General features: G+C 38.6%; 1 protein-coding gene across 4 annotated transcripts in view; it reads left to right on the top strand.

Moving 5' to 3' along the window:
• SPIRE1 (spire type actin nucleation factor 1) overlaps positions 1-27,706 on the top strand; it is a 133,628-nt gene that overhangs the window by 80,435 nt on the left and 25,487 nt on the right. For 2 of the 4 annotated variants that reach the window (XM_049830325.1, XM_049830323.1), the window contains exons 4-9: positions 1,242-1,367; positions 11,511-11,594; positions 12,678-12,842; positions 20,320-20,406; positions 20,792-20,921; positions 24,534-24,575. In XM_049830325.1, the coding sequence (XP_049686282.1) occupies positions 1,242-1,367; positions 11,511-11,594; positions 12,678-12,842; positions 20,320-20,406; positions 20,792-20,921; positions 24,534-24,575 (634 nt within the window). The remainder of the gene's footprint in view (positions 1-1,241; positions 1,368-11,510; positions 11,595-12,677; positions 12,843-20,319; positions 20,407-20,791; positions 20,922-24,533; positions 24,576-27,706) is intronic. The other 2 variants (XM_049830326.1, XM_049830324.1) reach the window with 1 other exon arrangement.

Raw genomic sequence — 27,706 nt, 5'->3', positions numbered from 1 at the left:
AGAGGCTTTTGTCTCAAGCTTTAGTTCTGGAGGTCTGAATGTAGCCACCTACTCCCTCAGGTTTTGGCTTGTTCTTAGTTTTAGCTCTACAGCTATAAATACAGCTATATCTATATAATAAATAGCTACTATAAAACCACAGTAACAAGACAAATTTTAAAGCCTTGGTTAAGATTTTGTTTTATTTTCATTTCTACAATGGTATGATACATGATATGGGTGCTCTAGTTTTGGCTTTCAGGTTTTTTTGTGATTTAAAACTGTTTAGGGAACAAATTATAAACGTTATTTTGTTCTGGCCATTTCTAGCCAAGATTTCCATGACAAATACTTTCAGGTGATGGATTTAACTTAGTGGAAAAAGATATTACGACTATTAGTGTCAGTGCTGAGCCCTTCTACAATAGTAGAAGCTGGATGTTCACGTTCATGAATCTGGATGTTGCTCATACCAGGTTCTCTGAAATACAAACGCTGGTTTCAGTTAAACTTCTCTTGTCAGAAATGGGAGCTGCATGTTTCACTCTAAAAGCAATGCTGGACTGACTGCTTAACAGTAATTGTGAATGATTATTAGTAATTTGAGTAGGCTTTCAGAGTTTTGCAGGTCTAGCGTATATGAAAACATCTATCAGTGTTTCTTTACATCAGCTGTGCCTGTGTCTGGAAATTGCTCATGAGTGTGAGGTGAAGCAATAAGCCTGCGCTTCCATGGCTCTTGCTGATTTTTTAAATCTTTGTACTGCTTGAAATAAATTAAATCAGAGTTCCAGCTTGACTATTACACTTTTTTCCTTGCTTCATTTTCCATCCTTTCATAAATTGGTAGGGATACAGTTCTCTTCCACATTCATAGGAAGCTAAACAACACCTACTGTTAAAGCTGGTTTGAATTAAGTATGTTTTCCCAAAATTTGATACTGCAAGATTGGATTTTTCCCATTCACCATTATGTTGTCTGTATTTTTAGTTTTTTTCTTTAATGAAAAGGCAATGTCTTGCTTTTCAGAGTTTTCCAGGACATGGTCAAACAGTCCCCTTATCATTATAGAACTCTTCTCATAAAATAAACTGTAGCAGAATATTTAGAAAATACACCCCAATTTCTGCCTAAACTTAAATGTCTCGTGGATTTTTGTGCCCTAAATATTCCATTGCATTCACTTTCATGTTATCTCATGCTCTGTAATATTAACGAAATGGGCCATTGTTTTCATATTGCTATTTATTTTTCTCTTTAGCTGTGTGCTGCCCACCTGCCAACCCGATCAGAGGCACCGAACCACTATCAAGCGGTATGTCGGGCTCTGTTTGCTGAAACAATGGAACTGTACACTTTCTTGGCCAAAATTAAAAGTGCAAAAGAGGTAAGCAGTCTGAGAAGGTTTTCTGCTTTTGAGCTCATTACTGTGTGAATTAGGCTTACAAGAATCAATTCTGTGCCCAGCCAGTAGTGAATGTCAGATGCTTGAGGAAATTATCTGTAGTGTTCAGGGAAAGCAGTTCTACAGCTGAGGGGTTTTTTCTTTTGGCCTATAACCATTTACAGATGCCTCGTAGAGGTTGTTATTAATTGCAACTAGTCTATTTGGGAGTAAAACAGAAGTTTTTCCTGGAGGGTTACACATTGTATATATGCATCCATTCCTGCAGGCATGTATGCAATGTATTTGAGTCTAAAAACTTCTCTGGTGTTTCAGGGATGTTGTGAGGTGTCAGAGCTTTGTCTGTTGTTCCTCAGCTCCTTCTCATGCCTCGTCTTTGGCTGAGAATTATCTGAGATTCTTCTTGGTCATATTTTGTCCCCAGTCAGCAGCTTCCCTTACCTTTGATGTATGATTGGCTTGTTTGTCTGTCACATAGGCTTCACAGCAGAGCCAACTTGAAAAAAAAATTCTGCCTGTGGGTCATGATGCTTACGTTCACTGCCTGCTTGGCTGTTAGTGTTGACTGAAAGGCCATCCTATGAACCACTGCAATTAAATGGTCTGGCTGAAGAATAACTTCGAGGGTGGGCAGATGATTTTTAATTAAGATAGTTTCAGTGATCTGGCCTGCAGAATAGCTCCATAACAATGGTATTAACACAGTGTGGGTATTGGTTACATGGGAAAACTGGTGGGAGAAGGGAAAGGCAGGAGGGGAAACATGCTTCTTAAAGCTGATTTCTTCACCGAAGCCAACTTGTCAAGTAACAATGCTTTCATAATTTTTCTTTTTAATCAGTCACTGAAGGATTTTCTTTTCTTTTGTAAGTCAAGGTCTACAGTACCTTTGAAAAGCAGGATAAGATTTTACAGGCTGATCTGAAAGTTTTGCTGCTGAAAGAAGCAGAGTTGTTCCACCCACGCACACATGCTCCCACTGTTCTCCTTCCTCTGGTTCTGGGAAACAAACACAGCAAATACCAAACAACAAAAAAAAGAGGAGTCATTCCTTGTCAGGTTAATGTGCTGAATCAGCGCATTAAAGGGTCAGATGAGTCTCAGAGCAGCACAAGAGAGCTTTTTTCCTCGTGCTGGTGGTGGAAGATGCAAACCAGTCAGAGGCGTAAAGGACTGGTGCTGTCTTTCCTTCCTGGCTGAGATGCATCCGTCCAAGGGGGAGAACATTTCAGAGATGTTTTTCTGTTGCCTGTGGTCAAGTTTCGCCTCCACTTTTCCTCCAGTCCTACTCAAACCCAAAGCAATTTTTAAACTGAAGCAGTATCATACAAGGGTAATTTTGACAGTGTCAGCATGGCTAAAGAGCCACTTCTTTTCTGTATTGCCTGTGTTTATGGTTCATCTGCATCCAGTGCCCCTGATACAGAGAGCAGACAGGGTACAGTATCTCTGTGCTAAATCTGTCTCCTGAACCTTGATGTCTTTAATTTCCCATCTTGCCTTTTGACTGCTCCTTAGTGTTCTGACCACCGGATATACTAATTGAGGAACCTGTGCTAGAAATACCTCAACTAACAGCTATTGCAAAGTCCGTGTTGAGGCTCAAAGATAAGACCCTTTGGAGTTTTTGCTGCTCGGAGAGGAATTATGTTTGCGGTAGTTCTTGAATATTTTGGCCACAGTAAGCAGTAATAAGGCATGTCTGTTGTCAATGTAAAAGTAAAATACTGTGGTTTATAGCCATTTAAAATCAGATCTTAACAATAATTTTTTTTTATTAAAAAAATAGAGGGGTGTTTTGAATTTGCAAATTATTTAATCACCTTGTAATTGGACGTAAAAACCCAACAACATCTGATCACACCATAGAGCATACTATGAGTTAATCCCAAATGAAAGAAACCATTTGCCTCTCAAAGGCTATTAGGGATTGATTCAAAGCACATTTAGGTCAAAGGAAGTAATCCTTGTAGATGGAATTTTGGCCCTACTAAAATCAGTAAGACTTTTATTGCCGCACCTAACCAAGGCCAGAATTTTGATCATTTAATTTCATTTTACTCTGGATCAGTTCCCCAGTAGGCATATGAGAAGTGACCAAGAAAATTATCTTACAAGCAACTTCAGGAATCTAGTACTTTGGGTTTATGATGTGCTTGATCCTTGCTTATAGCTTTGGAATGTATTTAATTTTCAAAATAAAGTAACATACAAAGAAAAAAACAGGTGTGAAGAAAATATGAGGTGGAATGCTGTAAATTTTGTTAAACCATTTTAAAATGACCTCTGTAGTTTATACTTGAGGCAAGCAGGAATCTCATGATCGCGATAGGTTTGTACCAGTAAAAGCTGTGGTATTGTTTATATGCTCTTCTCTCTTGCAAATACATAGAAGAATCTTAATTCATGAGGAATACATTTAAATACTATTCAAGTCAATAATTTTTTTTTCTTTTCCTTTTGTTAATGTCATATAAGTACTGGGTATAAAGAAGAGAAACACTTAATACTTCAGTAAGGACATTTTGTTTTCATGAATTTGTGGTGATTGCATTGGCAGATAACTGGGGGAAAAAACCCCAAGTTACATATATCAGCTCCAATTAAAAAAAACTTACACTGTGTAATATTGTGTTTGTGACACTAAAGATGCCAGGAATTTTAAACTGTTAATTTATTTAAAAAACTGACAGCTTTATTCGGAGATCTTCCTTTAGAATCCCTCAGACTTAGACACAGTTGTGGATGTGAGATCAAAATGAAGTTAAAAACACTAGAAAGGGGGAAGAATCCTCTAAAACTACTTAAAATAACTTTACTATGAATAAAAATTACTTTGAAATTCCTTGGATTCCTTCTGGGGCCACTGGATGGTATCTGGGTATCTGTTTCCCAGGTATATGAAGTTCATAGTTTTTGCTCAGTAGGCTGTTAAATAGCCAACTTCACTGTAGTGGAAGAGGGAGAGTTTTTATCTGCAGAAACTCACTTGCTAGGAATAGACCAAATCTGACCTATCTTATGCTACAGCCCAGGACAGGTTTAGAAGGGAAATAAACTGAGAGAGAGGCAGAAAAAATATTGCTGTGATGCTGTTTTCAATTTGGCACTGTAAAAACTTGTCAGGATTTTGAAAGTTAAAGGATTTCATGAGGGATAGATCAGGAGGGATAGGCCTATAGGGTTGTAATATGTTTTGTTACTCATATACATACACTGAGTAGTCACATGCTCTCCAGTCATGTGAACATCACTGTCATATAACAAATGGAGCGTAGTTTCAGAAAGGGTTTTACAGGCCTGTGTTTGGGTAAGTGCATTAATCAGAAATGATGAAGCAATGAGTGAGTTGTTCGGGTCATCTCAATGAATGTCAAGTAAAATGTTTTAGGCACTTTGTCACATACTTTATGCTGTGTGGTTTTTATTTCCAGTCTGATTCCCTGTGTATGAAAGGTCAGCAGTAAAGCTGACTTGCAGACATGAAGATGGTACTTCCATTCTTAAAGACAATGAAATGTTTAATGTAGTGGATGCACAGGACAGGACTCAAACCCGCGTTGAGAAAGGTGTGATACTACTATTGCAATAGTAAAAAAAAATAATTAAAAAAAATAGAGTAATAGTAGTAAAAATATGTATTTCTGTGGAGTAGCAGCAGCAACTCCAAAGGTAAGGTTGAAATTCAGTTAACTGATCTGAACTAATTTTGCATCTTTTTTGCAAGGTGAAGTTTTTTTAGCAAGTTTACTGGGGTGGTTTTTCAGCTTGCTGGCAGCATCTGTATGCTGCTCGGGCTCTGTGGAAGGTGCCCTTGCTGCAGATCCAGTCTGGGTACCATCTGCTGTCATTCAGAAGTGGTCTTTTGATGGGCAAAGACCTAACTGTGTCCTGCTGTTGGGCAAAGACCTAGCTGTGTCCTGCTGTTTAAGCATTTATAGCTGATGTCAAAAATGGAGTACAGCTTGTTTCTCATCTCAAGCAGTGAGCTTTTAAAATTGCAGTAGGAAAATTCCACAAAAAGGGGATCTCTCCCTTTGTTTTTGATTGTGTATGTGGAAAAAAGGTCAACAAGATGGAGGAAACACATGCGTCTGTGGTGAGGGGAAAGATAGATTGAATATCTGCTAAAAATGGACCTCATGTGAAAGAAAAGATTCATCTTTTTCAGGTTTATCCAAAAGTCATTGAGATCACCTTTGCTGGCACCTAGACAGAACTGTAGGCACAAGTAAGTGATGTCCATGAGATAAAGCAAATGTTCCTGCTGTGGAGTATCTGAAAAGTTCATGCACGTTGCTCAGAAATGGCACCAAGTGTGACTGAGAGAGACAGGGAGAGACTATACGAGCATAGGAATGGAGAAAGTGCTGCTCTGGATCAGACTGGGGATCCACCTGGTCTGCTATCCACATTGTGAACCTGCTTTATTGAGGGGATGTCTGCCCCAGTTCTCCTTCAGCTCCCTGTTACTGCCTAGTCTTGCCTATTACTGGAGTTAATGCTCCACGTGTGCTTAATGGCTGAGTGAGCCAGCAATGTGCCCTTGCAGCAAAGAAGCCTTACGGTGTCCTGGGCTGCACTGGCAGTAGTGTTGCCAGCAGCTTGAAGGAGGTGATCCTTCCCCTCTGGTGAGGCCACAGCTGGAGTGCTGGGTAGAGTTCTGGGCTCCCCATTATGAGAGAGACGTGGACATACTGGAGTGAGTCTAGGAATGGCCACAAAGATGATGAAGGGACTGGAGCATCTCTCCTATAAGGAAAGGGGGAGAGATCTGGGATTGTTCAGCCTGGAGAAGAGGAGGCTCAGGGGGATCTCATCAATGCATATAAATAGCTGAAGGGAGGATGCAAAGCAAACGAAGCCAGAATCTTCCCAGTGGTGCCCAGTGACAGGACCAGAGGCAATGGGCGCACGCTGAAACACAGTAGGTTCCCTCCGAACATCAGAAAATGCTTTTTTCCCTGTGAAGGTGACCAAGGCCTGGCACAGGTTGCCCAGGGAGGCTGTGGAGTCTCCATCCTTGGAGATATTCAAAAACCGTCTGGACACAATCCTGGGCAGTCGGCTCTGGATGGTCCTGCCGGAGCAGGGAGGCTGGACCAGCTCACCTCCAGAGGTGCCTTCCAACCTCAACCACTCTGTGAGTCTGTGAGTGGTGCCAGTAAATGGTGATGCCAGCCTGTAGCAGAGCTAAGCATTCATGAGTGGGCTGTGGGTGATCAAGTCCACAAATGGCACAGCTGGTGCTAAAAGACACCACGTGATGCTGGCCAGCATAAAATACAACATGTGTCCAGTGGGCAGATGTGTCTTAATCTGCCACAGTAGGTTTGACTCATATCTCAAAAATTTTTAGAGATTGATGTACACCCTAAAGCATCAAGATTAATATTCCTTCCAAACTAATTAAGACTGTGTATTTTTATAATTGCCTACATCTTCGATTGCAGAGAAAGTCCATGTTCATCAAAAACTCATCCATAACTTCATTATCCACAGTATGCCTTGTAATTAAGTTTTTGGTAGAATACAGATAAAGCTCCCAATTTATCATCTTCGTACTGTTCTTTTAAATCATGTCACCTTTCATTTCTGTCCTTCCTGATGTAAAACCATAATCCTTTCATAATTCTGCCTGGATCTGTTTCAATCTGATCTGTATGAAAACATAAACATACACATTCTAATTAAGTACATGAGTAGAAATGAAATTGTACCTTTCTTTTTTTCCTAGTTTCATGCCATGCAAAGACTCAATTGGAAAGCAGTTAATTAAAAAAGTCAAGTGTTACTTTCCATTTAACATGGCTATACTGGTGTATTATTTGTACAAAATATGATAATAGAGGTAGTTAATACGTACCTAAACAATGTTAATGGCTAACTTAGTTTGGAAATACGGTCATTAGCCAAGTTGCTCTTAATAGTCTTGTGACTGTAAAAGCTGTTAAATACCCTGCTGCTTGGATTTTCAGAAAGCACAGCTGGAGAAAGAAATTGATTCACAAACTTTCTGCTTATAACTTCACTCGTGCCTACACTTCCAGGCTTCCAGTGGCTCCACTTTTGCAACTGTGGTGTTGTCGTCAGGCTTGCAGCCCCATCTTGATCTGTTCGATCCCTCAATTTAGGACTTTAATAAATAAGGGAAAAGGCTGTTGGGGTGTTTTTGTGGGGGCTTTTGTTTTTTCTGAAGTGATGCAGGCACTGTCACTCAGTAAGTGTTACATGCACTTGGTTTGGGGGTTTTTTGCCTCTTCTTAAACGGATATGTTGAGCAGCATGGTGACTATTGCCCTTTCCAGAGCTGAGCAAAGTGCGTCAGCCCATACCACTATATATGAAGAACTTTGTCTGATATCCACTCAAGAGGTTTTCAGGGACTGATTTAACTGATCCTATTCCCCTGTTTGAATTAAATGGGATTTGGGTCTTTTCAGAGAACTAGAGTAATGCTGCTGGCCGAGCCTTTGGAATTTGAACCCAAGTTAGATAGCTGAATATATAAAAGCAGTTTTTCCCCTATGTGCGGGTTATCTATTTTTAAATTGAGCCTAGAGATGCAAGAATATTTTATTAGTTTTGCAGATAGCAGCATAGGAATTACTTACATCAGTGAACAAATGATTCCTAATTAAGAATATAAACTGGGAACTGCAGTAGACTGTGTTCTGCAATTGGTGAAAGGCAAAGTCCAGATCTGGATTCCTGAGAATACTGTCTTCATTAAAACGTTGCGTTTTAGAGAGCATTTTGTGGAAGCAAGTCTTTGACACTGTGCTGACAAGTGTCTTATATAAACTCCCATCTGTCACCAAGCACAGGAGAGCATGTCTCAAATGTGGGACGTGCAGCAGCAGCAAATCAACTGCCTGCTTTTAATAGTGCAGCAAGACATTTGAAGACATTTGGTGTTTTTATTACTAGCTTTTGTCACAAAATGCAGGTTTTTTAAAAATATGGCCAGCTGCTGTAATGGTTTAAAAAAAAGCTAAAGCTGTTGAAACACTTGCTTCCTACACATCCAACCCTCATTTCCTGAATGAACACCCAGGCTGGAATAGGTGAATCAGGTCTGTGGTATGGGTCTGAGGTTCTGGGATCATTTAGAAAAACCCTTTTAAGATGTTTCTGCTTTCTGAAATGGAAACCCATTTAGGCCATGTATTTATTATACTATAATAGCTTTTCTTAAGCTGTTGTCCCAAGGGTAAGTACAAGTGGCTACAGCCGCTGAGGTCACTTGCAGGTTTTAGATCACAGTTAAGTTCTGACAAATGGTCTCTTGTATGGCAAATATGTTGGTTTCCATAATTTACGATTGAAACAGATGCGAAACCCACTGGTGCTGGCTGGGGACACATACTGGAGGGAAATGATAATGTTTCATTTAGTCTAGAAGTTTAAACATTATCATTTGTCACAGTGAATTTATTCCTTCCTAAGCAGCACCTGACGGGGAGAAGAGTTAAAGAAGCCTTCCTAAGCACTGGCTGCAAGGATAGAGCACTTGCTGTTTCTTTTTCTCCCCAGTCCTCCAAAGCTTTCTAACTTCTATAATGATGGAAATTCCTTTCCTTTCTACTGTTCTCCACTAATTGCATGGTGAGCTGCATTTAGGGGTCTGAGCCGGGTGCTGGGGAGGGGAATGAACTATCCCTATGAAGTGCGGGTCTGTGCTGGTATGAGGGAAGCAGCTGGAGCACTTGGCTAGGATGGAGAAGAGTAGGAGCCCAGCTTTGGCAGTAGCATGTGCTTGTATCAGCTCACTTGGATCATAAAACTGCACTGTGAGAGACTTACCTCTTGGCTGGCGGGTTTTGCTCTTGCAACTCTGCAGTGTAGCCAGCATCACTACACCTGTGTTTTCTCGGGTAGAAACTTCCCCTCTAGCTATGTTCCAGAGAAACTAATTAGATGGTTGCCTTATTTGGAAGATCTTTCAGCTGCTCAGGGTTTGGGGTTTTTTTTCCCCCCTTCTTATTTTCTGCTGTTAAGAAAAACAGGTTGTAGTCTTTTTAGCTTCATGAAATATTTATGTCAGTCAAAGGCATGAGCCTTTGGGCATAAATGAGCCCAGTAAACTGTATGGTAGGGAACATGGTTGCTGAGATGGGTAATTGCTGCAAATCTTGTTGAACAGTCGAAGTAAAGGTTAAACAGCTGGAACATGTTAATTTTTTTAAAATTAATGTGTACCTTCCAGTGTGGAAAGGAGGAGCAAATCTGACAGTTGTGAGCTCATTTACTGAAGTAAGCTTTTTGATTACAAAGAGGAAAAGGAGAAAGTATCAGAATGATTTTAAATTTTGCAGTTTATCAATAAATGTTAGCAGTTTGCAAGAAAGCAAGTAATCTACAGTTCACAGATACTGTATTTGAAATGATTACTGCAACTGTATGATACAGAATAGAAGAAACCCTGGATGGCAAAATACACATAAGTGAGCCCTTTATGTTACTCATTCTTTCCATTTTTCTTTTTTTTTTCTCTTGGAAAAGTGTGATTGCCTGTCAGTGTCAGACTGACTGCTGACCACAGTGACAGCACCAACACAAGTTTCCATAAAGACATTCTTTCCCAATTGGGTATCCTGTGGTGATACTGCAAGTTATGCCAAAATGTTCCCACGTTCTGTAGTGTAGGTGATTTGTGGGTTTTTTTAGAGTCTTCCTGTAAATTATGTTCTTTATTTTTATAGGGCAATGGTAGTATTTCTTCTTCAATATGAAAGCAATAAATAACCCATCTGCTTTCTTTCCAAAACCTCTGTGGTGGCTGACTCACATGTGCTATCTCTGTAACCAGGTTTAGGAAATGCTTGCACCCTGTTAAATGTGCAAGTTAAGCACTCTTCCAGTGCTTCTGTTTCTTGCACTGAAATGTCAGCAATTTTGGAACTACTTCCAGGAAAGAAATTTTTTACAAAATACGCTTATTTTTAAGTTTTCTAGGAAGCTCAAAAGCTAAATTGAGACTGGTTGTTCAGTTCCATTAAAAGAAGAGCTTGAGTGCTTAAAAGTGAGAAAAAGATTTTTGATAAAGAAATACATGTCAGACCTCTGACCTGTTGCTTTAGTCTCATGAAATAAACAAGTAGTTACCAGAGGATTTAACTATCCATTTTGAATATATTAGTGAGTACTTAGGAAACAGATCAAATGAAACATCGTTAAAGATTTCCTGGAGCACTCTTTGTAAAAGTGGAATGGAGTATTGAGAATTTGTTTGTACTGCTGATTCCAGAACATTTCTATACAGAAGTGAACCAAAAAATAGCATTTTGGGTATGCAGTTGTTGATGTGTATAAGATCATATCTGTAAAGCCACAGCCTTTTAAATCTTTTGTTTGCATTTGTCTGTGTATAAGCCTGCCTATTGTTTGGTCTGCTGTAACTTTTAATCATTTTTCAATTCTTGTTAGTATGAAAGCTTTTTTTTTGGCCCCTTTGCAGACAATCTTTTCCATATTTGCATGATCTGGTCTTGTTCATAAATAGCAGTTTTTAACATTGAAAGATCTGTTTCTCTTCCTTACATGATTTTATTACTCAGATTGCAGAATCTATAACCGTGTTACACAGACTACTTAATTGCAATATATGCAAGTCTGTCACTATTCAGTTTAAAGGATTTTTCACAGTTTATTTCTCCTCACAACTAACTTTCTGGGAATTTCTCCTTCTACAAAAATGAACTGTCTTGAATTCAACAAGTAACAGTAATTTTGGTATGAATGGGATCCTTACCAAGTTGGTAAAGTTTTATGTGTTGTAGCTTAACAGACCTGCTAGATGGTTGGGTTTTTTTCTGTGCATAGCCCAATTTTAGGAATATTAAAATTTCTATGTATAGTTTTTCCTCTGGCATGCTATTATCTGAAGTACTTTCATACTCAAAACTTAAGATTTTTCCCAGCATTTAAGGTCTACTTTTCAATTAAGAGAAATATATTCAAATAGTATTTCAAGTTACTTTTACAGTATTACTATTCAAGTCATAAAACATTCAGTAGAATACCCAAACAACATAATTCAACAGATGTCAAAAATTAAGCTTCAGTTTTACTTTAGAGTAATGCCACCATTCATTTATTGACTCATTTTCTTTTCATTGGCAGAATCTGAAGAAGATTCAAGAAATGGACAAAGAGGCAAGTGATGAATCCAGCACGGATCTTGATGACTTAAAAAATGCTGACTGGGTAAGACAACAATTGAATAGTGATTCAGCATCATTACTAGTAGGTTACATTTCTTCATAATGCTTACCTAAAGTTGTTTGTTTTATGTTAAACTCAGTGTCTGTTCTTTTAACATACGAATTAATAGTAACGCATGACAAGGCAGGACCAAATGGAGTCTCAACCTTCCTTCGCAGACAGTTGAAACAATACAAGTATCCAAGCATTACATTTTTGCTTTAGACTGTTTTCATGGAGAAGTTTTTGCAATTTAAAAAGGCTGGACATTTAGACAGGTGTCATGCTGACTGCCCTTCAAAGGGGCAGCCAGGCATTAGGGAGAGCCACCAGCTGAGCTTCTCCAATGATGAAATAAAAATGTTACAGAGAAGCTCTTAACAGAAGGAAGCTTATTTTATTTGCTAGTTACTATCCTTGCCAGCTTGTAGAGGAATATTATGAGGTTCTTAGAAGTACTTGATTTCAATCTTCCAATCTTCTATCCACCTCCTGTTCTTCCTCCTCTCCAGCCATTCTCTCTGTCCAGAAAATGAGAGGGAGGTGTTAGTGTGTGTGCTCTTAGAGACAGAGCAAAAGGAAGTTGGGTACTGAGAGGATATTGCTAGACCTTAGGATTTTGAGTCCATTCCAAAATTTCTATCTGAAGATAAACTGCTCAGAAATCTTGCAAGAAAGTTCTGGGCCTAAGGGAAACAAAGTTTTGGATTCAGTCACTGTTCTAATTCACATGGTATTAGCTATAAGTCTAGAAACTTCCCTGAAGTGCTTGACGGTATACTTGAAATGGAAATATAGATGTATGGTATGAGAATTTCAAGTCCTTCTTCTGTATTATCTTAGAGATGAACATCGCTTGAGGTGAGACTCTGCAGTCCTGCTGAGTTGCAACAAAGTTTTGTTACGTTCGTGAGGATTAAAAATAGGCTTATATAAAATAAAATGGGTTTTGATTGATGTGTTAAAATAGTAACAGCTGTACGTATTTGGTGGTGTCCTGAAAGGGGAATGAACAACTTTGGTTTAATCTGAGGTGGCATTCAAGGGTAAGGTATCAAATAAAATTTTTCTCTCTTTTCTCTTCAGGCTCGTTTTTGGGTACAGGTGATGCGAGATTTACGGAATGGTGTTAAACTTAAGAAAGTTCAAGAGCGTCAGTACAACCCGCTCCCAATAGAGTATCAGCTTACACCTTACGAAATGCTGATGGATGATATTAGATCCAAACGCTATACCTTAAGGAAGGTCATGGTGAGTCAAGAAAATCACTAGAATTTGTCAAATCTGAAATGTTATTTTCCTTTTTATCTTCTTCTCTTTTTTTCTGAGAACCTTGAAATTACAATTTCAAGTAGATAGTAGTGTTCATGGGTTTTATATGGCATCTTAAAATTACGTAGTACATTGAGGGGAAAAACATGAAACCAACAAATGTTGTGTATTTTGTATTCCGTGTGGCAGGCATTTAAAATTCTGAAAGACATACCTAAATATCATATGCTTGAACAAATTACTTGTGTTGGTTTTACAATCACCTTAAGAGTCATATCAAAAGTCCTCTCATGCTTTCCACTGAGAGATTGTTTTAGGTGTTTCTTATTGGGAAGAACATTTATCTTGACTTACAACATAATTTTTGGAATTCCAGAATGTAAAGTGGTACCATGTTGTTACATGAGTGATACTGTGATGGGAAAGGAAAACCTGCAGTGGTTGAAAACTTATATTACCTACTGCCTATATTACAGTGTTTGAAAATGTATGTTACCATGATCCGTTATGAATTTTCAAGGAGTACTCTATGGAAAAAATCTTAAATCTTCAATTTGTAGAAGTTGAGTGTTGGAGCGGCGGAGGAATGCACATAAGTCGACCCAATATGAGTGATAGAAGTGATTCAACTTTATTTGCACGGATAGCGCATATTTATACAGTTTGCGATAATTATGCCTACTAGTCCTAATATGATTGGTACATTGCTAATGTTTATTCATTACTAAAACACACCCATTTGTGATTTGCCGCTATGCGTGTTCCGTAACTTTCTCATGGGAACTTCTTCAAAAGTTACTTATGAAGTTATGCCAAGGTCACACCGTCCCTGTCTTTCTCCTGATAACAGCGAGACCAGCTGTTGTTTTTCTCCCGATATCAGTAAAGCCAGCTATTTTCAGCCAAGGCCTAGTCTTGTTGCTCAAACTGACATTCTTTCACACAGAACTCTGCTCGCACAACTTTTCCACAGGCCCATGTCCTTTTTCATCAAGCCAATTCCCAACAGTTGAGCTTAATTATTTTCAGCATATCCTATTGCTGCTTTCAAGTCAAGACAATATGTCAAAGCAAGCTGGAGAGTGTTGATGGGTCTCCTCCTCCTAGATACTCATAAAGGTGCATGTAAGATTGACTTGAGGCACTCTTTTTATTAGGACCCATTTGATTTTTACTGGTGTTTCATTGTTCTTTCTTCCCTTTTGGTTTATATTGTGTTCAACATTAAGATGTTCTTGATAAGCTAGCAACTGATCTAAAGGCCTTCTTATCCCCAGTAGAACATTTTAAACGCCTTTGTCAGAGGCATGTATTTGGTTAATGTCAATATTTATACCTTGCACTTACTTATCTTTGCCTGTTATTAGTTACAGTGGAAGCATTGTCTTAGAATATTCAGCATTAAAATGTATTTGCTTTCCTGACAAAACCTCACACAACCTTTATTAGTGAGAAAGCTGTGATTCCACCAGAAAAATTCGGAGATGGCAGGGGGGGACACAAGAGAGACAGAAAGCATGTAGTTTGTTCTGTCAGAGATCATTAGAAAAAAAGAATAAAGGAGGAAAAAATTGGAACAACTACATGGGGAGCAAATAAATGAGTTCTGTTACAAATACAAATGCCTTTTATGTATAAGCTGAAAGTACTTTCCTAATCAAGATCTGGATTTAGACTATCAGATTGTATTCATTTTCTGCAGCAGATGGCGCTTAAATGGTAAATCAATAGGGTAAAATACATACCCAGGTAATGATGTTATCTGTCTTTCTGCTAACAATTCAGAGACCTGTGCTAAATGTTCCTACTACCCACTGCAAAAGAGGAACAGTCCCCTCAGGACCTTGATTACTGTATGCAATCAGGATAGTAGTTTTCTTTGAATGGGAACCCCTGGGTCATCTAATTTTGCTTTTGTCAGACTAGCCTTTAATTCACCTTCTACTGAACAAGCTCCTGCCTCTTCAGAAGAGATTTTCTTCATTATATGGTAGGTCTTGGAGGAACAGCTGTTCCTCTGCTCATCCAGGCTCTCACTGTATACAAAATCCCTGCAAGCATCTATTTTTGTCTTGCTATCTTGTCTACTAGGTGGATTGTCCAAAGTGACCTCTGGGCGTAAACATGCATTGGGATTACAATCAGCTGCAGGTACACTACCTGTAGGGCTGTCTATGATGTAATTGCTGGCTTAGTCTGACAACTGCTAATGGCATTGTGTTAGAAAAAGAACTTCTTTCTTATTAGATGCCTTAAATTCAGTAACTTGGATTCTGCTGCAGGGTCTGCTTGAAGAATGTGCAAAGTATGCACAATAGTAAGAGTGCAGCTCGACGTGAAATGTGTGGAGCCTGAAGGATTCACATTGAATTACAAGTTTAGTTAGATCGCATAAATACAGCATCTTTTAGCTGACTGTCATGGGTCAAAGCTGATTATACATATTCCGATCAGAGAAAACTGTCGTAGTTCTTGAGAAGAGGAGAAAAGAACAAGAATCCTAAACCTGAGATTTAAGGCAGCTTGGAAAAAATGGATTATGTTTGTTTCTTTCAGTCAAAATGGATGTATGGCAAAATTTTTATTAAAAGCGATTTTTGCTTTAAATTTATAGGTAGTATTTTTAGATTTGGTAGCTTGTGAAAATGCATATGCTACTAATGATAACGAGAGGTTAAGTAAATTTTTTAAGTAAATGACGTGCAACATGAAGTCTTTCCTGTTCTTTTTATTAATATAATGCTATGTTTAAAAGAGTAGCTTGATCTGTCCCTGACTACTCAGTACTCCGAGTAGAAATTAGGAAAGGAACAGATACTCCTATTAGGTGCATTACTTAGGAACTACTTTGGTGTTTCAGACTATCAAAAATGCCAATAACTGGAGATGTCTGTTCTCGCTCATCTTCTGTCATGGTGCAAATATTCAAACTGTTTTGAAGATGTAAAATGTTAAATTCTAAGCTTTTTGTAAATATCTGGTTTCATTAGTTTCAGTGACGTTGGCATTTCTATTTCAGTACATACAAAAATAATTTCAGATTTGTCATTTCTCTATCCCAGTGCAAGAGTCCTTGTTTCTGTGGTTGTTATGGGAACGAGGTAACTTTCATTCTGGCATTTTATAATCTAAATGTCTACCTTGAACGATTTAATAGCATTTTTCTCCTATGGAGCACTCACTCCCAAGAAGTTAAAAATTGTGAACATTGGTAGAGTCAACACTTGGAAAACAGGGAAATTTAAGAATTAAATTACTCTTACAGGGTTAATTTTTATTATACATATGTGTTAAGCTACAGCTTTTAATTCCACCTTGATTCACAATTAGCTCTCCTGCCCACCTTCCCCCACAAGATGTGCAACATTCACTATATTTCTTGATCAGTACTTATTGAACAGTAGCTGATAAGTCTTATGTTACTTATTCAGTGCATGGCTGTCAAGTACCTTTTATGTAGTATCCACTTGGCATTACATTGCATTAACAGTTAAATTCTTCATAGGTAACAGTGCTCTTGTCTTCGTATCCAAGCTCTTCACAAATACCTGTGATGCAGTGCTATTAGCTTGGCCAAGGGGGATTTAGGCATATAGGTTGAAGTGACTATTGCCAAAAATATCCAGTAATTTGAATGTCTAATCTGAGAATCCTGTGGCATGGTTGTTCAGGTATTTTTAACAAAAATTATTTATTTCTTTTCAATATTTAGCATCTTACAGTACTTACATTAATTGCAATAACAGCTGTGCATGGACACTATTTTTGTAAGTGAGATTTCAGATGTTTCAAGCTGGATGTAGAGAACATGAGGAAAAACCTTTGACCAGTTTGTCCAGCTGGGCATGGTAGAGTCTGTTGTTCTCTTATGCACAGGTCTGACTTAGTTTTACTGAGTGGTATTCAGCTGCTTTAAGCAGGGAACTAGCCTTTTTCATTTTCTGCCTTCGTCACCTGTTTCTGCAGAAGTTTAGGAGTCATCCTAGGTAGAGCAGTGACCTTTACAGTTCCTAATCATACTTTAGGGGTATTCAAAGAAGGAGTGACTTTGTGTAAGTACTATGGTTATCATACGGTATCATAAACTTGTATCTATAATAGATGTGCAGGAACAGCAGGGTGAATACAGTGGCATACGATGTGAAGTACCAAAGCACTTCATTCTTGGACACTGCTGCTTGAGCTTGCTGTGTGGTGTCAAATACAGACTGTGTAACAGCTATGTTAACAAAAGCACTATACTGTCTGCATAATGAAAGATGGCAAGTATATATCTACTTATATTAATTCACAACAGAACTTTATCATGAGCTGTTCTGGAAATGATGTAGCGTGCCCCCTCTGTTTCAGTCTCCATGCAATCTCATTTTAAATGAGAATTTCTAGATTGTACAAACAGTAACAGTTTCATGTTGCCTATGATTTAGAGATAGCACTCTTCTACTTAATGCTGTCACCTTTTATAGTGAGATAAATAAATGGCTGAGATAATTGAATGCCAATGGTAAGTGATGTAGTTTTTGTGAAAGTTACATGCAATGCACTTCTTGCTTGGGATCACCATTTTTAAAGCTCAGGTTTCAGCCAAAGGTTACTAAGTACCATTTCCAGCTATGTTTTTTAAACTGCAAATCCATATTTATATATTAAAATGTGACCGTAGCAGGTTGTGAGTGAGTAGATGATTACATGGTAATTTTTCTGTGCTTTTGCTGTTTAGATCTCTAAATTTCTGGTTGATTTTTATAACCATTGGTTATGCTTTCCCCACACTGCCAGTTTCAATGCACACTGCTGTACAAAGGCCATTTTATACACATGAAGACTTAGGATAGTTTTACAGTGTTTTTAGGTATTATTTAAATACTAGTTTGCCGTTGGGGCCGATCTGGTATGTGTTGGCTGTTTTTTTTCCCCTGCATGTATTGTGGCTGCATCTGTGCAATATATCTCCAATTTAGACTTTAATCAAGAGCCATGAATTTTAATTAATTAAAAGTAAAAGATGTAAAAGATGCATGTGAAATTGCTCATTAAGAGAGAGTTAGTTTGAGTAAAGCAATAGATCTAGTGTGGACAGAGAGGATAAAAGCTTCCCTTCAGTGACTTTCCTAGCAGCATCTGGTTTGGGCACCAAATATTAGAAGGCAGGTTCTGCCACTGGTGCTCCTGCTCTTGGCTTCTTGTCTGCGAAGCATCCACTTGCTTTGCCACCAGCTCCCTGTGTATCCTATGGAAAATCAGTTAAGACGAATCTTACATTTCTCCTTTTCCCATCAAATGGGAATACTGATGCTAATTATATCCTGGTGACATTAAGTCAGGGCATAGAGTGCCCTGAGGTGAAAGGCTCAGAGCCATGTATTATTTATTTCCTATTGTCATGCCAGAGGGTTGTTCCCCAAGGCTGGAATGGAGATTATCAGTTTACAAAATGGCTGTTCTCATGGTAATAACTCTCAACTTCAGCTATCAACTTTGACATCTGATGAACAGTAACCTGGGGAAGAGAGACTTCTCATTTCATTAATAATCCCACAAAGCATGCTGGCCTCAAAAAATTGCTCAGTCTTTAAACAGAAGGAATTAATCACACCACTTAAAATAATATTCTCCTCATCATAGAATGTCAAATCACCATTTAATATAAACCTTTTCAGTTTTAATTTTTCTGCACTACTTTTAGGAAGGTGATGCATGTTGCAGAGTTTAGCAGCTTGGTATTCCGTGCCAAGCTGTAAGAAATTCGCTCTAAGGAAGCTAAGGAGGTGGGGGTTTGAACAAACAGAATGTGGACCATGTCTGGGGTAGGATACCTCCAGAAAGAGACCCCAGGAAAGCAATGAAATGTTTCCCAAGAGGGCCTCTGCAGCTGCTCCCTTACCGGGAAGGGATGAATTTTCTCTGGGAGGCTGTGTCTCTGCCTCAGCCTGGAAAGAGGTGAGGTGAGCTTATACGGAAGCTGCATGGCGTTGCTGCAGTTCAATTAGGCATCATATTGAGGTGACCTTATGCACATTTAAACTCATTTTTCTGACTGCAGCATTCCTTCTGGTTAGCAAAAGCGCATGGGATTTGACAAACCAGAGCTGTGTCTTTACATAACATTTTCTGGCTACAGAGATTGTATGAATAGAGTCTCCCAAAGAATGATGAGCAAACCAACCTTAAAAAAGAAAAAAAAAAAAGTGCTGAAATTTGGGACATTTGGTCTCAGCAATATAGTGTCATAGGAATTTCTGTCAAATTGGAGGACAGGACTGATAGCCAGCTACTGTATAGTAATAGAAGGTACCAGAAGGTTGTATGGCATAGGATGCTCTCTCGTCCCTGACAGTGTGCTTGAGCACTGTGCTGTATAAAGACTGAACCTGACAGGTGGATTTTTTTAAGCAAATCCATACACTAATTCCCAGCTTACAATTTATAAATTCTTCATATGATAGGAAAACTTCCGTTGGCTTCTTTTATATCCTTTACATACAGTGAATTGCTGACTCTTTCCTGTGATGTCTTGTATACAGTGTTATGTCTAAATGAGGTATCAGAGGAAGAAATGTCTGTCTCTCTGGAGAAAACCAAGCAAACAAGCAAACAAACCTCACCCAGCCCCTTTTCTACAGAAATATATGATTTACAGCGAGGAAATACACTTCCTATACTTCCAATGGCATGCCATGGCATTCTAATGATTTACTTTCTAGACATATTAACAAACTTCATTTTACACTTGAGTAATCTTTAAAGTGCATGTGAAGGGGTAGCTATGAAATCATGCTCAGGGCTTCCCTCTCCTTCTGCTGGTATTTACACACAAGGGCACCTCTTCATGGCCAGAGCAGCAGAGACAGGTGGTAAAGACAAAAAAACCCAAGGGGAACATGTTTTTCATCCATCACTACAAGCAAGTCATTGGTGAATGTGCCAGATCTAGCTTTGCTTTCACATCAGTGCTTAGGAGATGGTAAGGAGATCAAGAAAACTGGGGCCTTAAAGAGCATCCATGTTTTCTCAGAGGCTAAGAACAGAGTATTAAAGACTGTGTAATGGTTGGCAGTGAGATATGGTTCAAATTGGTGTTCTTAAAAATGGTGTTGGCAACTTTTCCTCCAAGCATGATCCAGTCTTTGTCTGTATTCTCCCATAGACATAATTGCAGCCTTGGCATTTGATTTCATCATTTCAAAATCCTAAGTATTGCTGATTAAAGCTGCTGCAGCTGTGGTTATTCTGCAGCTATCTGCAAAGCTGAAAAGCTGTTATCTACATATTTGCTTGCCTGTCCTCTGCATATGGATTGTTGCTCTGCTCAGGACTGGTGGGGTTTTACGTCTGGTGCAGGTGTCAGAACACTTCAAGCTCTGTCAAGGTTGTTGTGAGCTTTCAATTGATCTCATCATCTGCATGAATATGAATGCAAAACATGGAAATACATATTTCACTTTCTCCTTTCCAGGTCAACGGTGACATTCCACCTCGATTAAAAAAGAGTGCCCATGAAATAATCCTGGATTTCATCCGATCGCGACCTCCATTAAATCCTGTATGTAATCCAGTGGGCTTCATTCCTAACAGAAATGTAGCTTTTTAAAGCATGTTTGTGTCCAGGGAATATGTTAAATATTATGTTTTCTGACATGGGCTTTCAAAAAATCTTGTCTTCTGTATATAAAGTGATCTCTTAAAAGAACAGTGTGTAGTATCTTGCACCTACCAATTAATAGCTGTTATTACCAGCAGCCCTTTATCTCTGGGAAATCACAATGAATTGGGGAAAAATACAATCCTCTTTCCAATTTACGTGAGTTTTACAATTGAGTGCATGTGAAATCATATCACAACATTCCACATTTTTTTCCAAAAAAGTGTGAAATCTACTTTCAAGGAAGCACTGTTTTATGTAAATATGATTATCTTTACATCCTGAGGCCTCGGCAAGAAAACTGAAACCAACCCCACCACGGCCACGCAGCCTTCATGAAAGGATACTGGAGGAAATCAAGGCAGAGAGGAAGTTACGTCCAGTCTCGCCGGATGAGATAAGGCGTAGCAGGCTGGGTAAGCACATTGCTAGTTTTTACCTGCAGCATCCACAGAAAACTTCCCACATAAGAAGCAGCAATATTAGCAATGCCTGTGCAGTTGTCACGGAAGATAAAATTATTCTCATCCCTTCAGAAAAAGAAAGAACCTACAGGCTTTGCTAAGGCTATGCAATCTTTGTGCTAAGTTATATTTAAAAATAAGATACTGTATGGTTCAGCTTGATTCCCTTCAAGTTTTTAATGTAAGTATTAGATAAATTTAATGGTATTATATGGCTTGTTGCACATGACAGTTAATGTTAGATTTGCTCAGAATGGAATGGGTATTGCTTCTCCCCAGTGCAATATTCCTTACATATCTGCAAGTATTCTTTACATGTCTGTTTTTAATTAATTTTATTCTCTTTGTTTTCTGTTGCTAGCGTCATCAACTTCCTTATTTTAATTTAAAAACCGCTTTTATTTTGTTTGCTGGATCTATTGTTTTTATTTTGAATTTAAATCTTTGCTTCATTTTGTAAGTTATGGAACATGTGTTTGTATATATTTTCAGTGGGCAAATAATTCAGACTTGCACTGCATTTCATTTCTGCAGTGTATATTCAACAACCCACTATGAAATTATACAAATATTATGCTTTCCAACAATCACCAAGTTGCATTAGTTCAAGGTTCTGATGACAAAAGCATGACAAATACAGTCTTACATTTCTTTAAGAGCATGGCATTTAATTCTATCACAAAACCTGAGCCAGTTGGAATTTTGAAGAGCAAAAGTGGCATCTGATGGCTGAAAAGCATGAAATAATCCATGTATGTACTACTCCCTGTCGCTGCTTTTTTTTTGCAAAATATTTGTACTTGCCACATGTGCTTAAAGGCACTGGTCCAGATTCAAGTGGGTTGTGACAACCCATTGTCTCCAGAGAAAAACAATTTCATCAGTCTTGCTTTGTTGCATTGTTTTTGAACTGCTCGGTAGAGTTTGGTGAATGCTTGGGTGCATTTTTAAAAGCATGGTGTTTTGAATATTGTTTCTTTGGGCCTTCCAGTTTCTGGTTTGGATTCAGTTTGTGCTTGCTGTATCAGTTAATGTTTCTAATAGGCCTAGACATTTTTCCAAATGTGGGAAGCTTGTAAAAATGTGGAACGATTCCTTACTTTTCTTTCAGACATTCAATTTCAGTATTTTAAATGTTCTCCATCTGGGAACTATCATGTCCTCTCACAGGCAGCAAATTTGGTCTAATAGATCTTCAAAATTTCTGACTGATATAAATGACATCAAACACATTTAGTAAACAGTTTCTAAAAACAATGTTAAATTTTGGAGTATTACTGGTTAGGACTTCCTGGGCTGATTTCAGGGCATGGCCTCCAATGAGGGATACCTGTCTTCCACCAATTCTTCATTTTCTGTTAAAGAATTAAAATTTTGATTTTTGGAACTGTGGTAATTCCCCTTCAGTCCAGTGAATCATTTGGATTAAATGCCATATTACTGGAGGTGTTAAAGGGGATGAATGCAAGTTTTATTTCCCAAATGTTTATTTGCTGCTGGCATGAAGAAGAAAAAGGAGCAAAGGCCTTGAAGATAATTTTTTCTTATGTTGAAATACGAGGTTTTATTCTTTCTCACATTGAAATGATCGTCCAAAGTTTCTTTTAGAATAAAATGTGTTTGCGCAGAATTGGGAATGGAGTAATGCTAGTGACATTCAGTATGGTACAAATAGATCTGCCATATAGTTTAGATGACCGCTGAATGTAATTTAGTGTAACAACATGTAAGATAATGAGGTTTAAGGATTATAAATCTAAGTAAAAACACCACGTGGGACACTTGCACCATCTGGACAGAAATATTTGTTGCTATTAAAAAGAAGGAAAAAAAGAACAAGTGACATGTTTGGGAGTATAAGGTACGTTGCACATATCCCAGAGTTATTCATTGTTGCTCAGTTTATAGCAGTCAAGAGCATAACTACACTTGACTACTGGGGTGAGGGGGGCTGTACTCTTGCAGTTCCTCCTCTGCAATATGGGTGGATCTATGGCATGTGTTTCCCAGCAGCTCCAGGCTTTGTCTCTGCTCTGCACAACACGTGTACAGGTAAGATCTTCTCTACCCTGAGCTGCCACTGAGAAAAGCCAGCCTGTGGCTGGCTGCTCTTAATCTAAAACTTCTTTGGAAATGGTAATTTAGTCTTGGTAGCTGTTCTTACAAGGGGAGAGGTTTGAACAGAGGAATTGGAGTGAGCTTTCAAATGATCTCATAAAATCATCAGAGTAAGCTATGAGAGAAACACAGCTTTGAGGTACATGTCCTTTTAACTAAAAGCATGGATTTGTAACTCAAGCAAGTTGAGCTCATGGAGCTTGGGGAAAACTTTGTTTCATGTGTATGTTTTATCAACCTTCAGTGAGGACTTAACATTAGGTGATAAACACCCTTATGCCTTAAAATGTATTTGCCTTTATGCTACATTTGCACAGGGATTTAGATACTGTTTCTGTGGCTGTTGTCTGTGGCTGATGTTGTCTAGTTAAGGAACTACAGGAAAAAAACCCTGACTCCCAAATTTGGATCTGAGTCAGCTACCTGCTGCGTTCACCACGTAGATTTATTCTTCTGAGCAAAACTTGTCCCAGAACAAACTTTTTTTTAAACATCAAACATCTTTTAATGCAGTGGTATGTGTGGCTGACAGGCCCTTTCATACCAATTTGCACGTTTATCACCTGTCAAGTAAAACAGATAAGCTGATGTCAGTTTTGATGCCTTCTTGTACATTCTTGTTGCTGGGCTTGGCCTGCTTATTTGGATTAGTGCACTGAAATTTTCTTTTCAGTTGAGAAATATTTTGAGTGTCTGCTCCCTGAATTACATTGTTTAATTGGAAATACACATAGGTCTTTCCAGAAATAAAGAACATCTGACCACTTTCTTATCTAGGAATAAAATGGTTAGAGGCCCAGAAAGATGAGGATAATATTATGGATACATTTTAAAGCCTAAGTCCACCTAAGGTTTTTAAAAAGAACAGGAATCAGCACAAATCACACTGTGTTCGGCCTTTGTTTCCATCCTCTTCAAGGAAACTACTGCTCAAGCTTAGCTCGGGTGTCTCTCTTTATTAGTTTAATTATAATCATTGGAGATTATGCTTAAAAAAAATTAGAAATATCTTTATTTCAGGTCACTGAAACTTGTGTGAAATGTGGCTTTGTACTTTCAAATTTTTGTCAGCTCTTTCTTTCTCTCCTCTCTGTCTCTTTTCCCTCTCCCCTTTCTCTCTTTCCTGACATTTTAATTGAAAATATTCCATTTTTAAGATACTTGCCTCTTATTTTGATATTTGATTTATGGAATTCCAAAAAATCTCATTCTACAACTATACTAATATGTTTATAATTGCTCTGTTTACAAGTCCCATTTATGCTACTGTAGTTTTCAGACTTTGAGCTTTACTACAGTAAAGCAATAGCATGTCTGACACATTTTGGATTTAGGCAACAGAATCCAAAATGTCTCAAGTGGAGTTAATCTTTTGTTTTCATTACCCCTCTGCTTTTCTAATAGCTGAATTGTTTTCTTTTTGTTGTTTTTGTTTCTTTTTTACAGCAATGCGGCCACTTAGCATGTCTTACAGTTTTGACTTGTCAGGTAAAAGGCGCAACAACGCCTGATGTGGTTATTGTGCTTATTGTGAAATTTGTTCCATCTGTTTGTTGAATTCCCATTTAAGAAAGAAACTTGAAGGGATTCTTCCAAGATATGGTCAGTGAAAATAAAAATTAAAATAAATTATTTATTATTACCTACATTTCCCTTGCCACAAAAGGATGCCTAGGTATAGGAAACAACTGTATTTCACCTGAAATGGAGTGCTGAAATTCTGTTTAAATAAATAACCAAAATAAGGTGGCCCAGAGCTATTCCAAACTCTAGAAAGGATTGCAGAATACAGTGTTACCTTCAAGTCTGATTTACTTATTTATTAATCTGACCTTTGTGTCTGTACACTCGCTTTTTGACTAGACCATCTTTTGCAGTACTTCATTTCTCACAAGGATCCAAAAACTAGTTTTGAACTCATCTACCTTTCTAGATTTAATGAAATAAACCCATAAATACTAATCTAGAAAGGAACTGTCAGTTCTACTGAGTGTCTTTATAGTAAAGGCTTTGTGAGTCGTGAAATCAAAGACATTCATTCAAAAGAGGCTAAACCTTCCTTCTTCACTGGTTAGCAAAATAAGTTGCTAAGGTTTGCTGAGGATTGATACAGAGGATTCGATAGCTGATCTTTCATCAACTATCTAATATCAAATTTAAAGTTTCCTCTTGGTGGGCCATTAGTTAGGACATGCAGTAACTATATGAATATGTTCTACATCAGAGACAGCAACATTAGAGAGAGTTTGTGCCTACTAGCCAGAAAATCAATTCATTCCTCCCTCATTGTACACTAACCTTCCAGGATGCTCAGGCACAAAGACTCCGATTGTTGAGGTTGGAAATATTATACATTATCCTCAAAGGTTTGTCCGCTGAGGAGCGCTCTTATGCTAGCTCTTACCTAGTTTCCCCTGGGTGACTCCTGAGAAAAACAGCTTCGCAATAAATCCATGCTCTCATTTTGTGAAGAAGCAACAGCAGCTGTACCCCCTCCCCTTCCAGTTGCACATAGAGACATCTCATCTGGGACTTCTGCAGAGTTTCACCCTCTGTTTCTCCATGTGGTTATTTTCCCCATAGAAAGGCATAATCTGACTGAAATGTGAGCATATTGTGAACTAGAAAGACCATAGAGAAGTTTTTTGATTACCATAATATAAAAAATGCAATAGTTTTGTAGTATGCCAGTGAAGTTCGCTAGTGGCCTGTCTGTGAACGTGGGTTCGTGTTCTGGCTGAGCCAAACAAACAGGTTGCTGCTGTCAAGAGGCGAGGAGGGTCTCTAGCTGCTCCCCTTCCTCCCCAAGCTGCCTTCTAAGTGTGTGATTCCCCTCCTGCTCTGTGCCAGTCCTGCTCACTTATTCACAGATGACCTGGTAACTCATGTAACCCAGGAACAAATACTTTTATTTTTTTACCAGGCTGGTTTTCTGCTCTTTTAGTGATTTAAACCTGCTTACTATCTGATGAGATGATCAGAGAGCTGGCTGAGGGCAGGTGATGAGCATGGGTGGATGGGAAGGAACCAGTCGAGGTGGTAGCAAGCAGTTAATCCAGCTCAAGCCCTTTTGTGAAACCTTACACTCATGGTGTATTGTACAGCTACTACAGTAGTCTGGTGGGATTCAAATTATATAGGTACTTGGTATCATGTTTTACTCTAACTGAAAGCTGAAGGGTCCCCAGGGCTTCAGGTAATAGCATAAACAGGCAAACTTCAATTTTCAGAAAGTATTGCTACTTTCAGATATGCCAAAAGTTCCTTCAGTTTTAAGACTAGGAAGCTGAATGTGCCAGTGACCAGCAAAAGGCAAATGTTCAGATCTGTCCTTCTACATGTGTCTGTCTGCTTCTTCTTTTGCCTTTTATTTCTAAGAATCCTGAGACATCCTCATTTGTTTAAATCCAAACAATATTTTATAAAAGCTCCCTTCATAACCCATTAATTCATTACCATAATATTTTTATTTTAAAGAAGTAGCTTCATAGCAATCTGTACTGTACTTGGATTTGCTCTTTTTGACTGACCACCGAAGAACTCTTCCTGTTTTCTTTATCCATCTTCCAAATGTGATTGGTTTTGTTTTTCAAGTCATGTGGTTCTCAGCAAGTAGTATCATATGGCATGACTGAGTGATCTGATAAATTGTCTTTAGAAGTAAATTCAGGATGATTAAAACATTCCAGTTAGGTAGATGTGAGACACCAGATGAGCAGTACAGATGAATTAGATGGGTTGGGATGTTGATAGTAAGTGGTAGTTTTGAATGTCGTTGCTTTGCGCGCTTTCACTTTTTTCATTATTTTGGAGGCGAGGAGGCTATACTGTGCTTTCATCACTGTTTCCTTTCCACATACTCGCTTTTTCACTGCTTTCATTGCTCTCTGCTTGATTGAGTTGCTGTCATGGAAAAACAAACCAGCTGAAAAACAGAAGTGTTTCCTGCTAAGTGCTAAATGACAGGTGCAGGCTTATATTGTGCTTGCTGTCTGCTACTGGGATGATGCAGATCAATTCTGAGAAGACTTTTGCTGGCACCGAGCTGGTGTAGTTGGTATGTCACACTGCCTGGCACCACACATCTGCCTGCTGTTATCCTGAAGAGCAGAGGAGGGGTGCCTGGGACCTCCTTTTACACTGCTCTTTCCTACTGGTAGAGTAGAAGGAGCAAATAGTATCCACCTGCAGTGAGAGTAATCCGAGAGGTACTCAGGTATTGACTAGGGACCAGGGCAGTCATTGCCTACTTCCTCTAATAAAAAAATAGCTTAAAAGCAGACTAATTTCGATGCACTGTGTTGAATGCAGCTCAAAAGATTAGTCATTCTCACTCTGAACACTCAAGTTCTTCCCTCAAAGCTGTATGCCTGGCTGCCTTGGAGTTGTTACTTCAGAAACAGTTTGTACGTTTTGGGGGCAGCGGGGGTTCAGGGAGAGAAGAAAAGGGAAACTGAAACATTTAAACCCAAATTTCACAGGGATTATTCCTGTTGTTCCCAACTCTGTGAGGTGGTGTGTACCACTGTTGGGTTTGCGTGATCTGTGCCTTAGACCACTGTGAGGAAGGAACTCCATCAGGTTCTGGTAATCTCTTAATTTAGATAACACAATAATAA

Source organism: Accipiter gentilis, chromosome 27, assembly GCF_929443795.1.
Source record: "Accipiter gentilis chromosome 27, bAccGen1.1, whole genome shotgun sequence".
Taxonomy (NCBI): Eukaryota; Metazoa; Chordata; class Aves; order Accipitriformes; family Accipitridae; genus Astur; species Astur gentilis.
The sequence above is the reverse complement of the archived record's forward strand: the minus strand, read 5'-3'. Positions and strand labels throughout refer to the sequence as shown.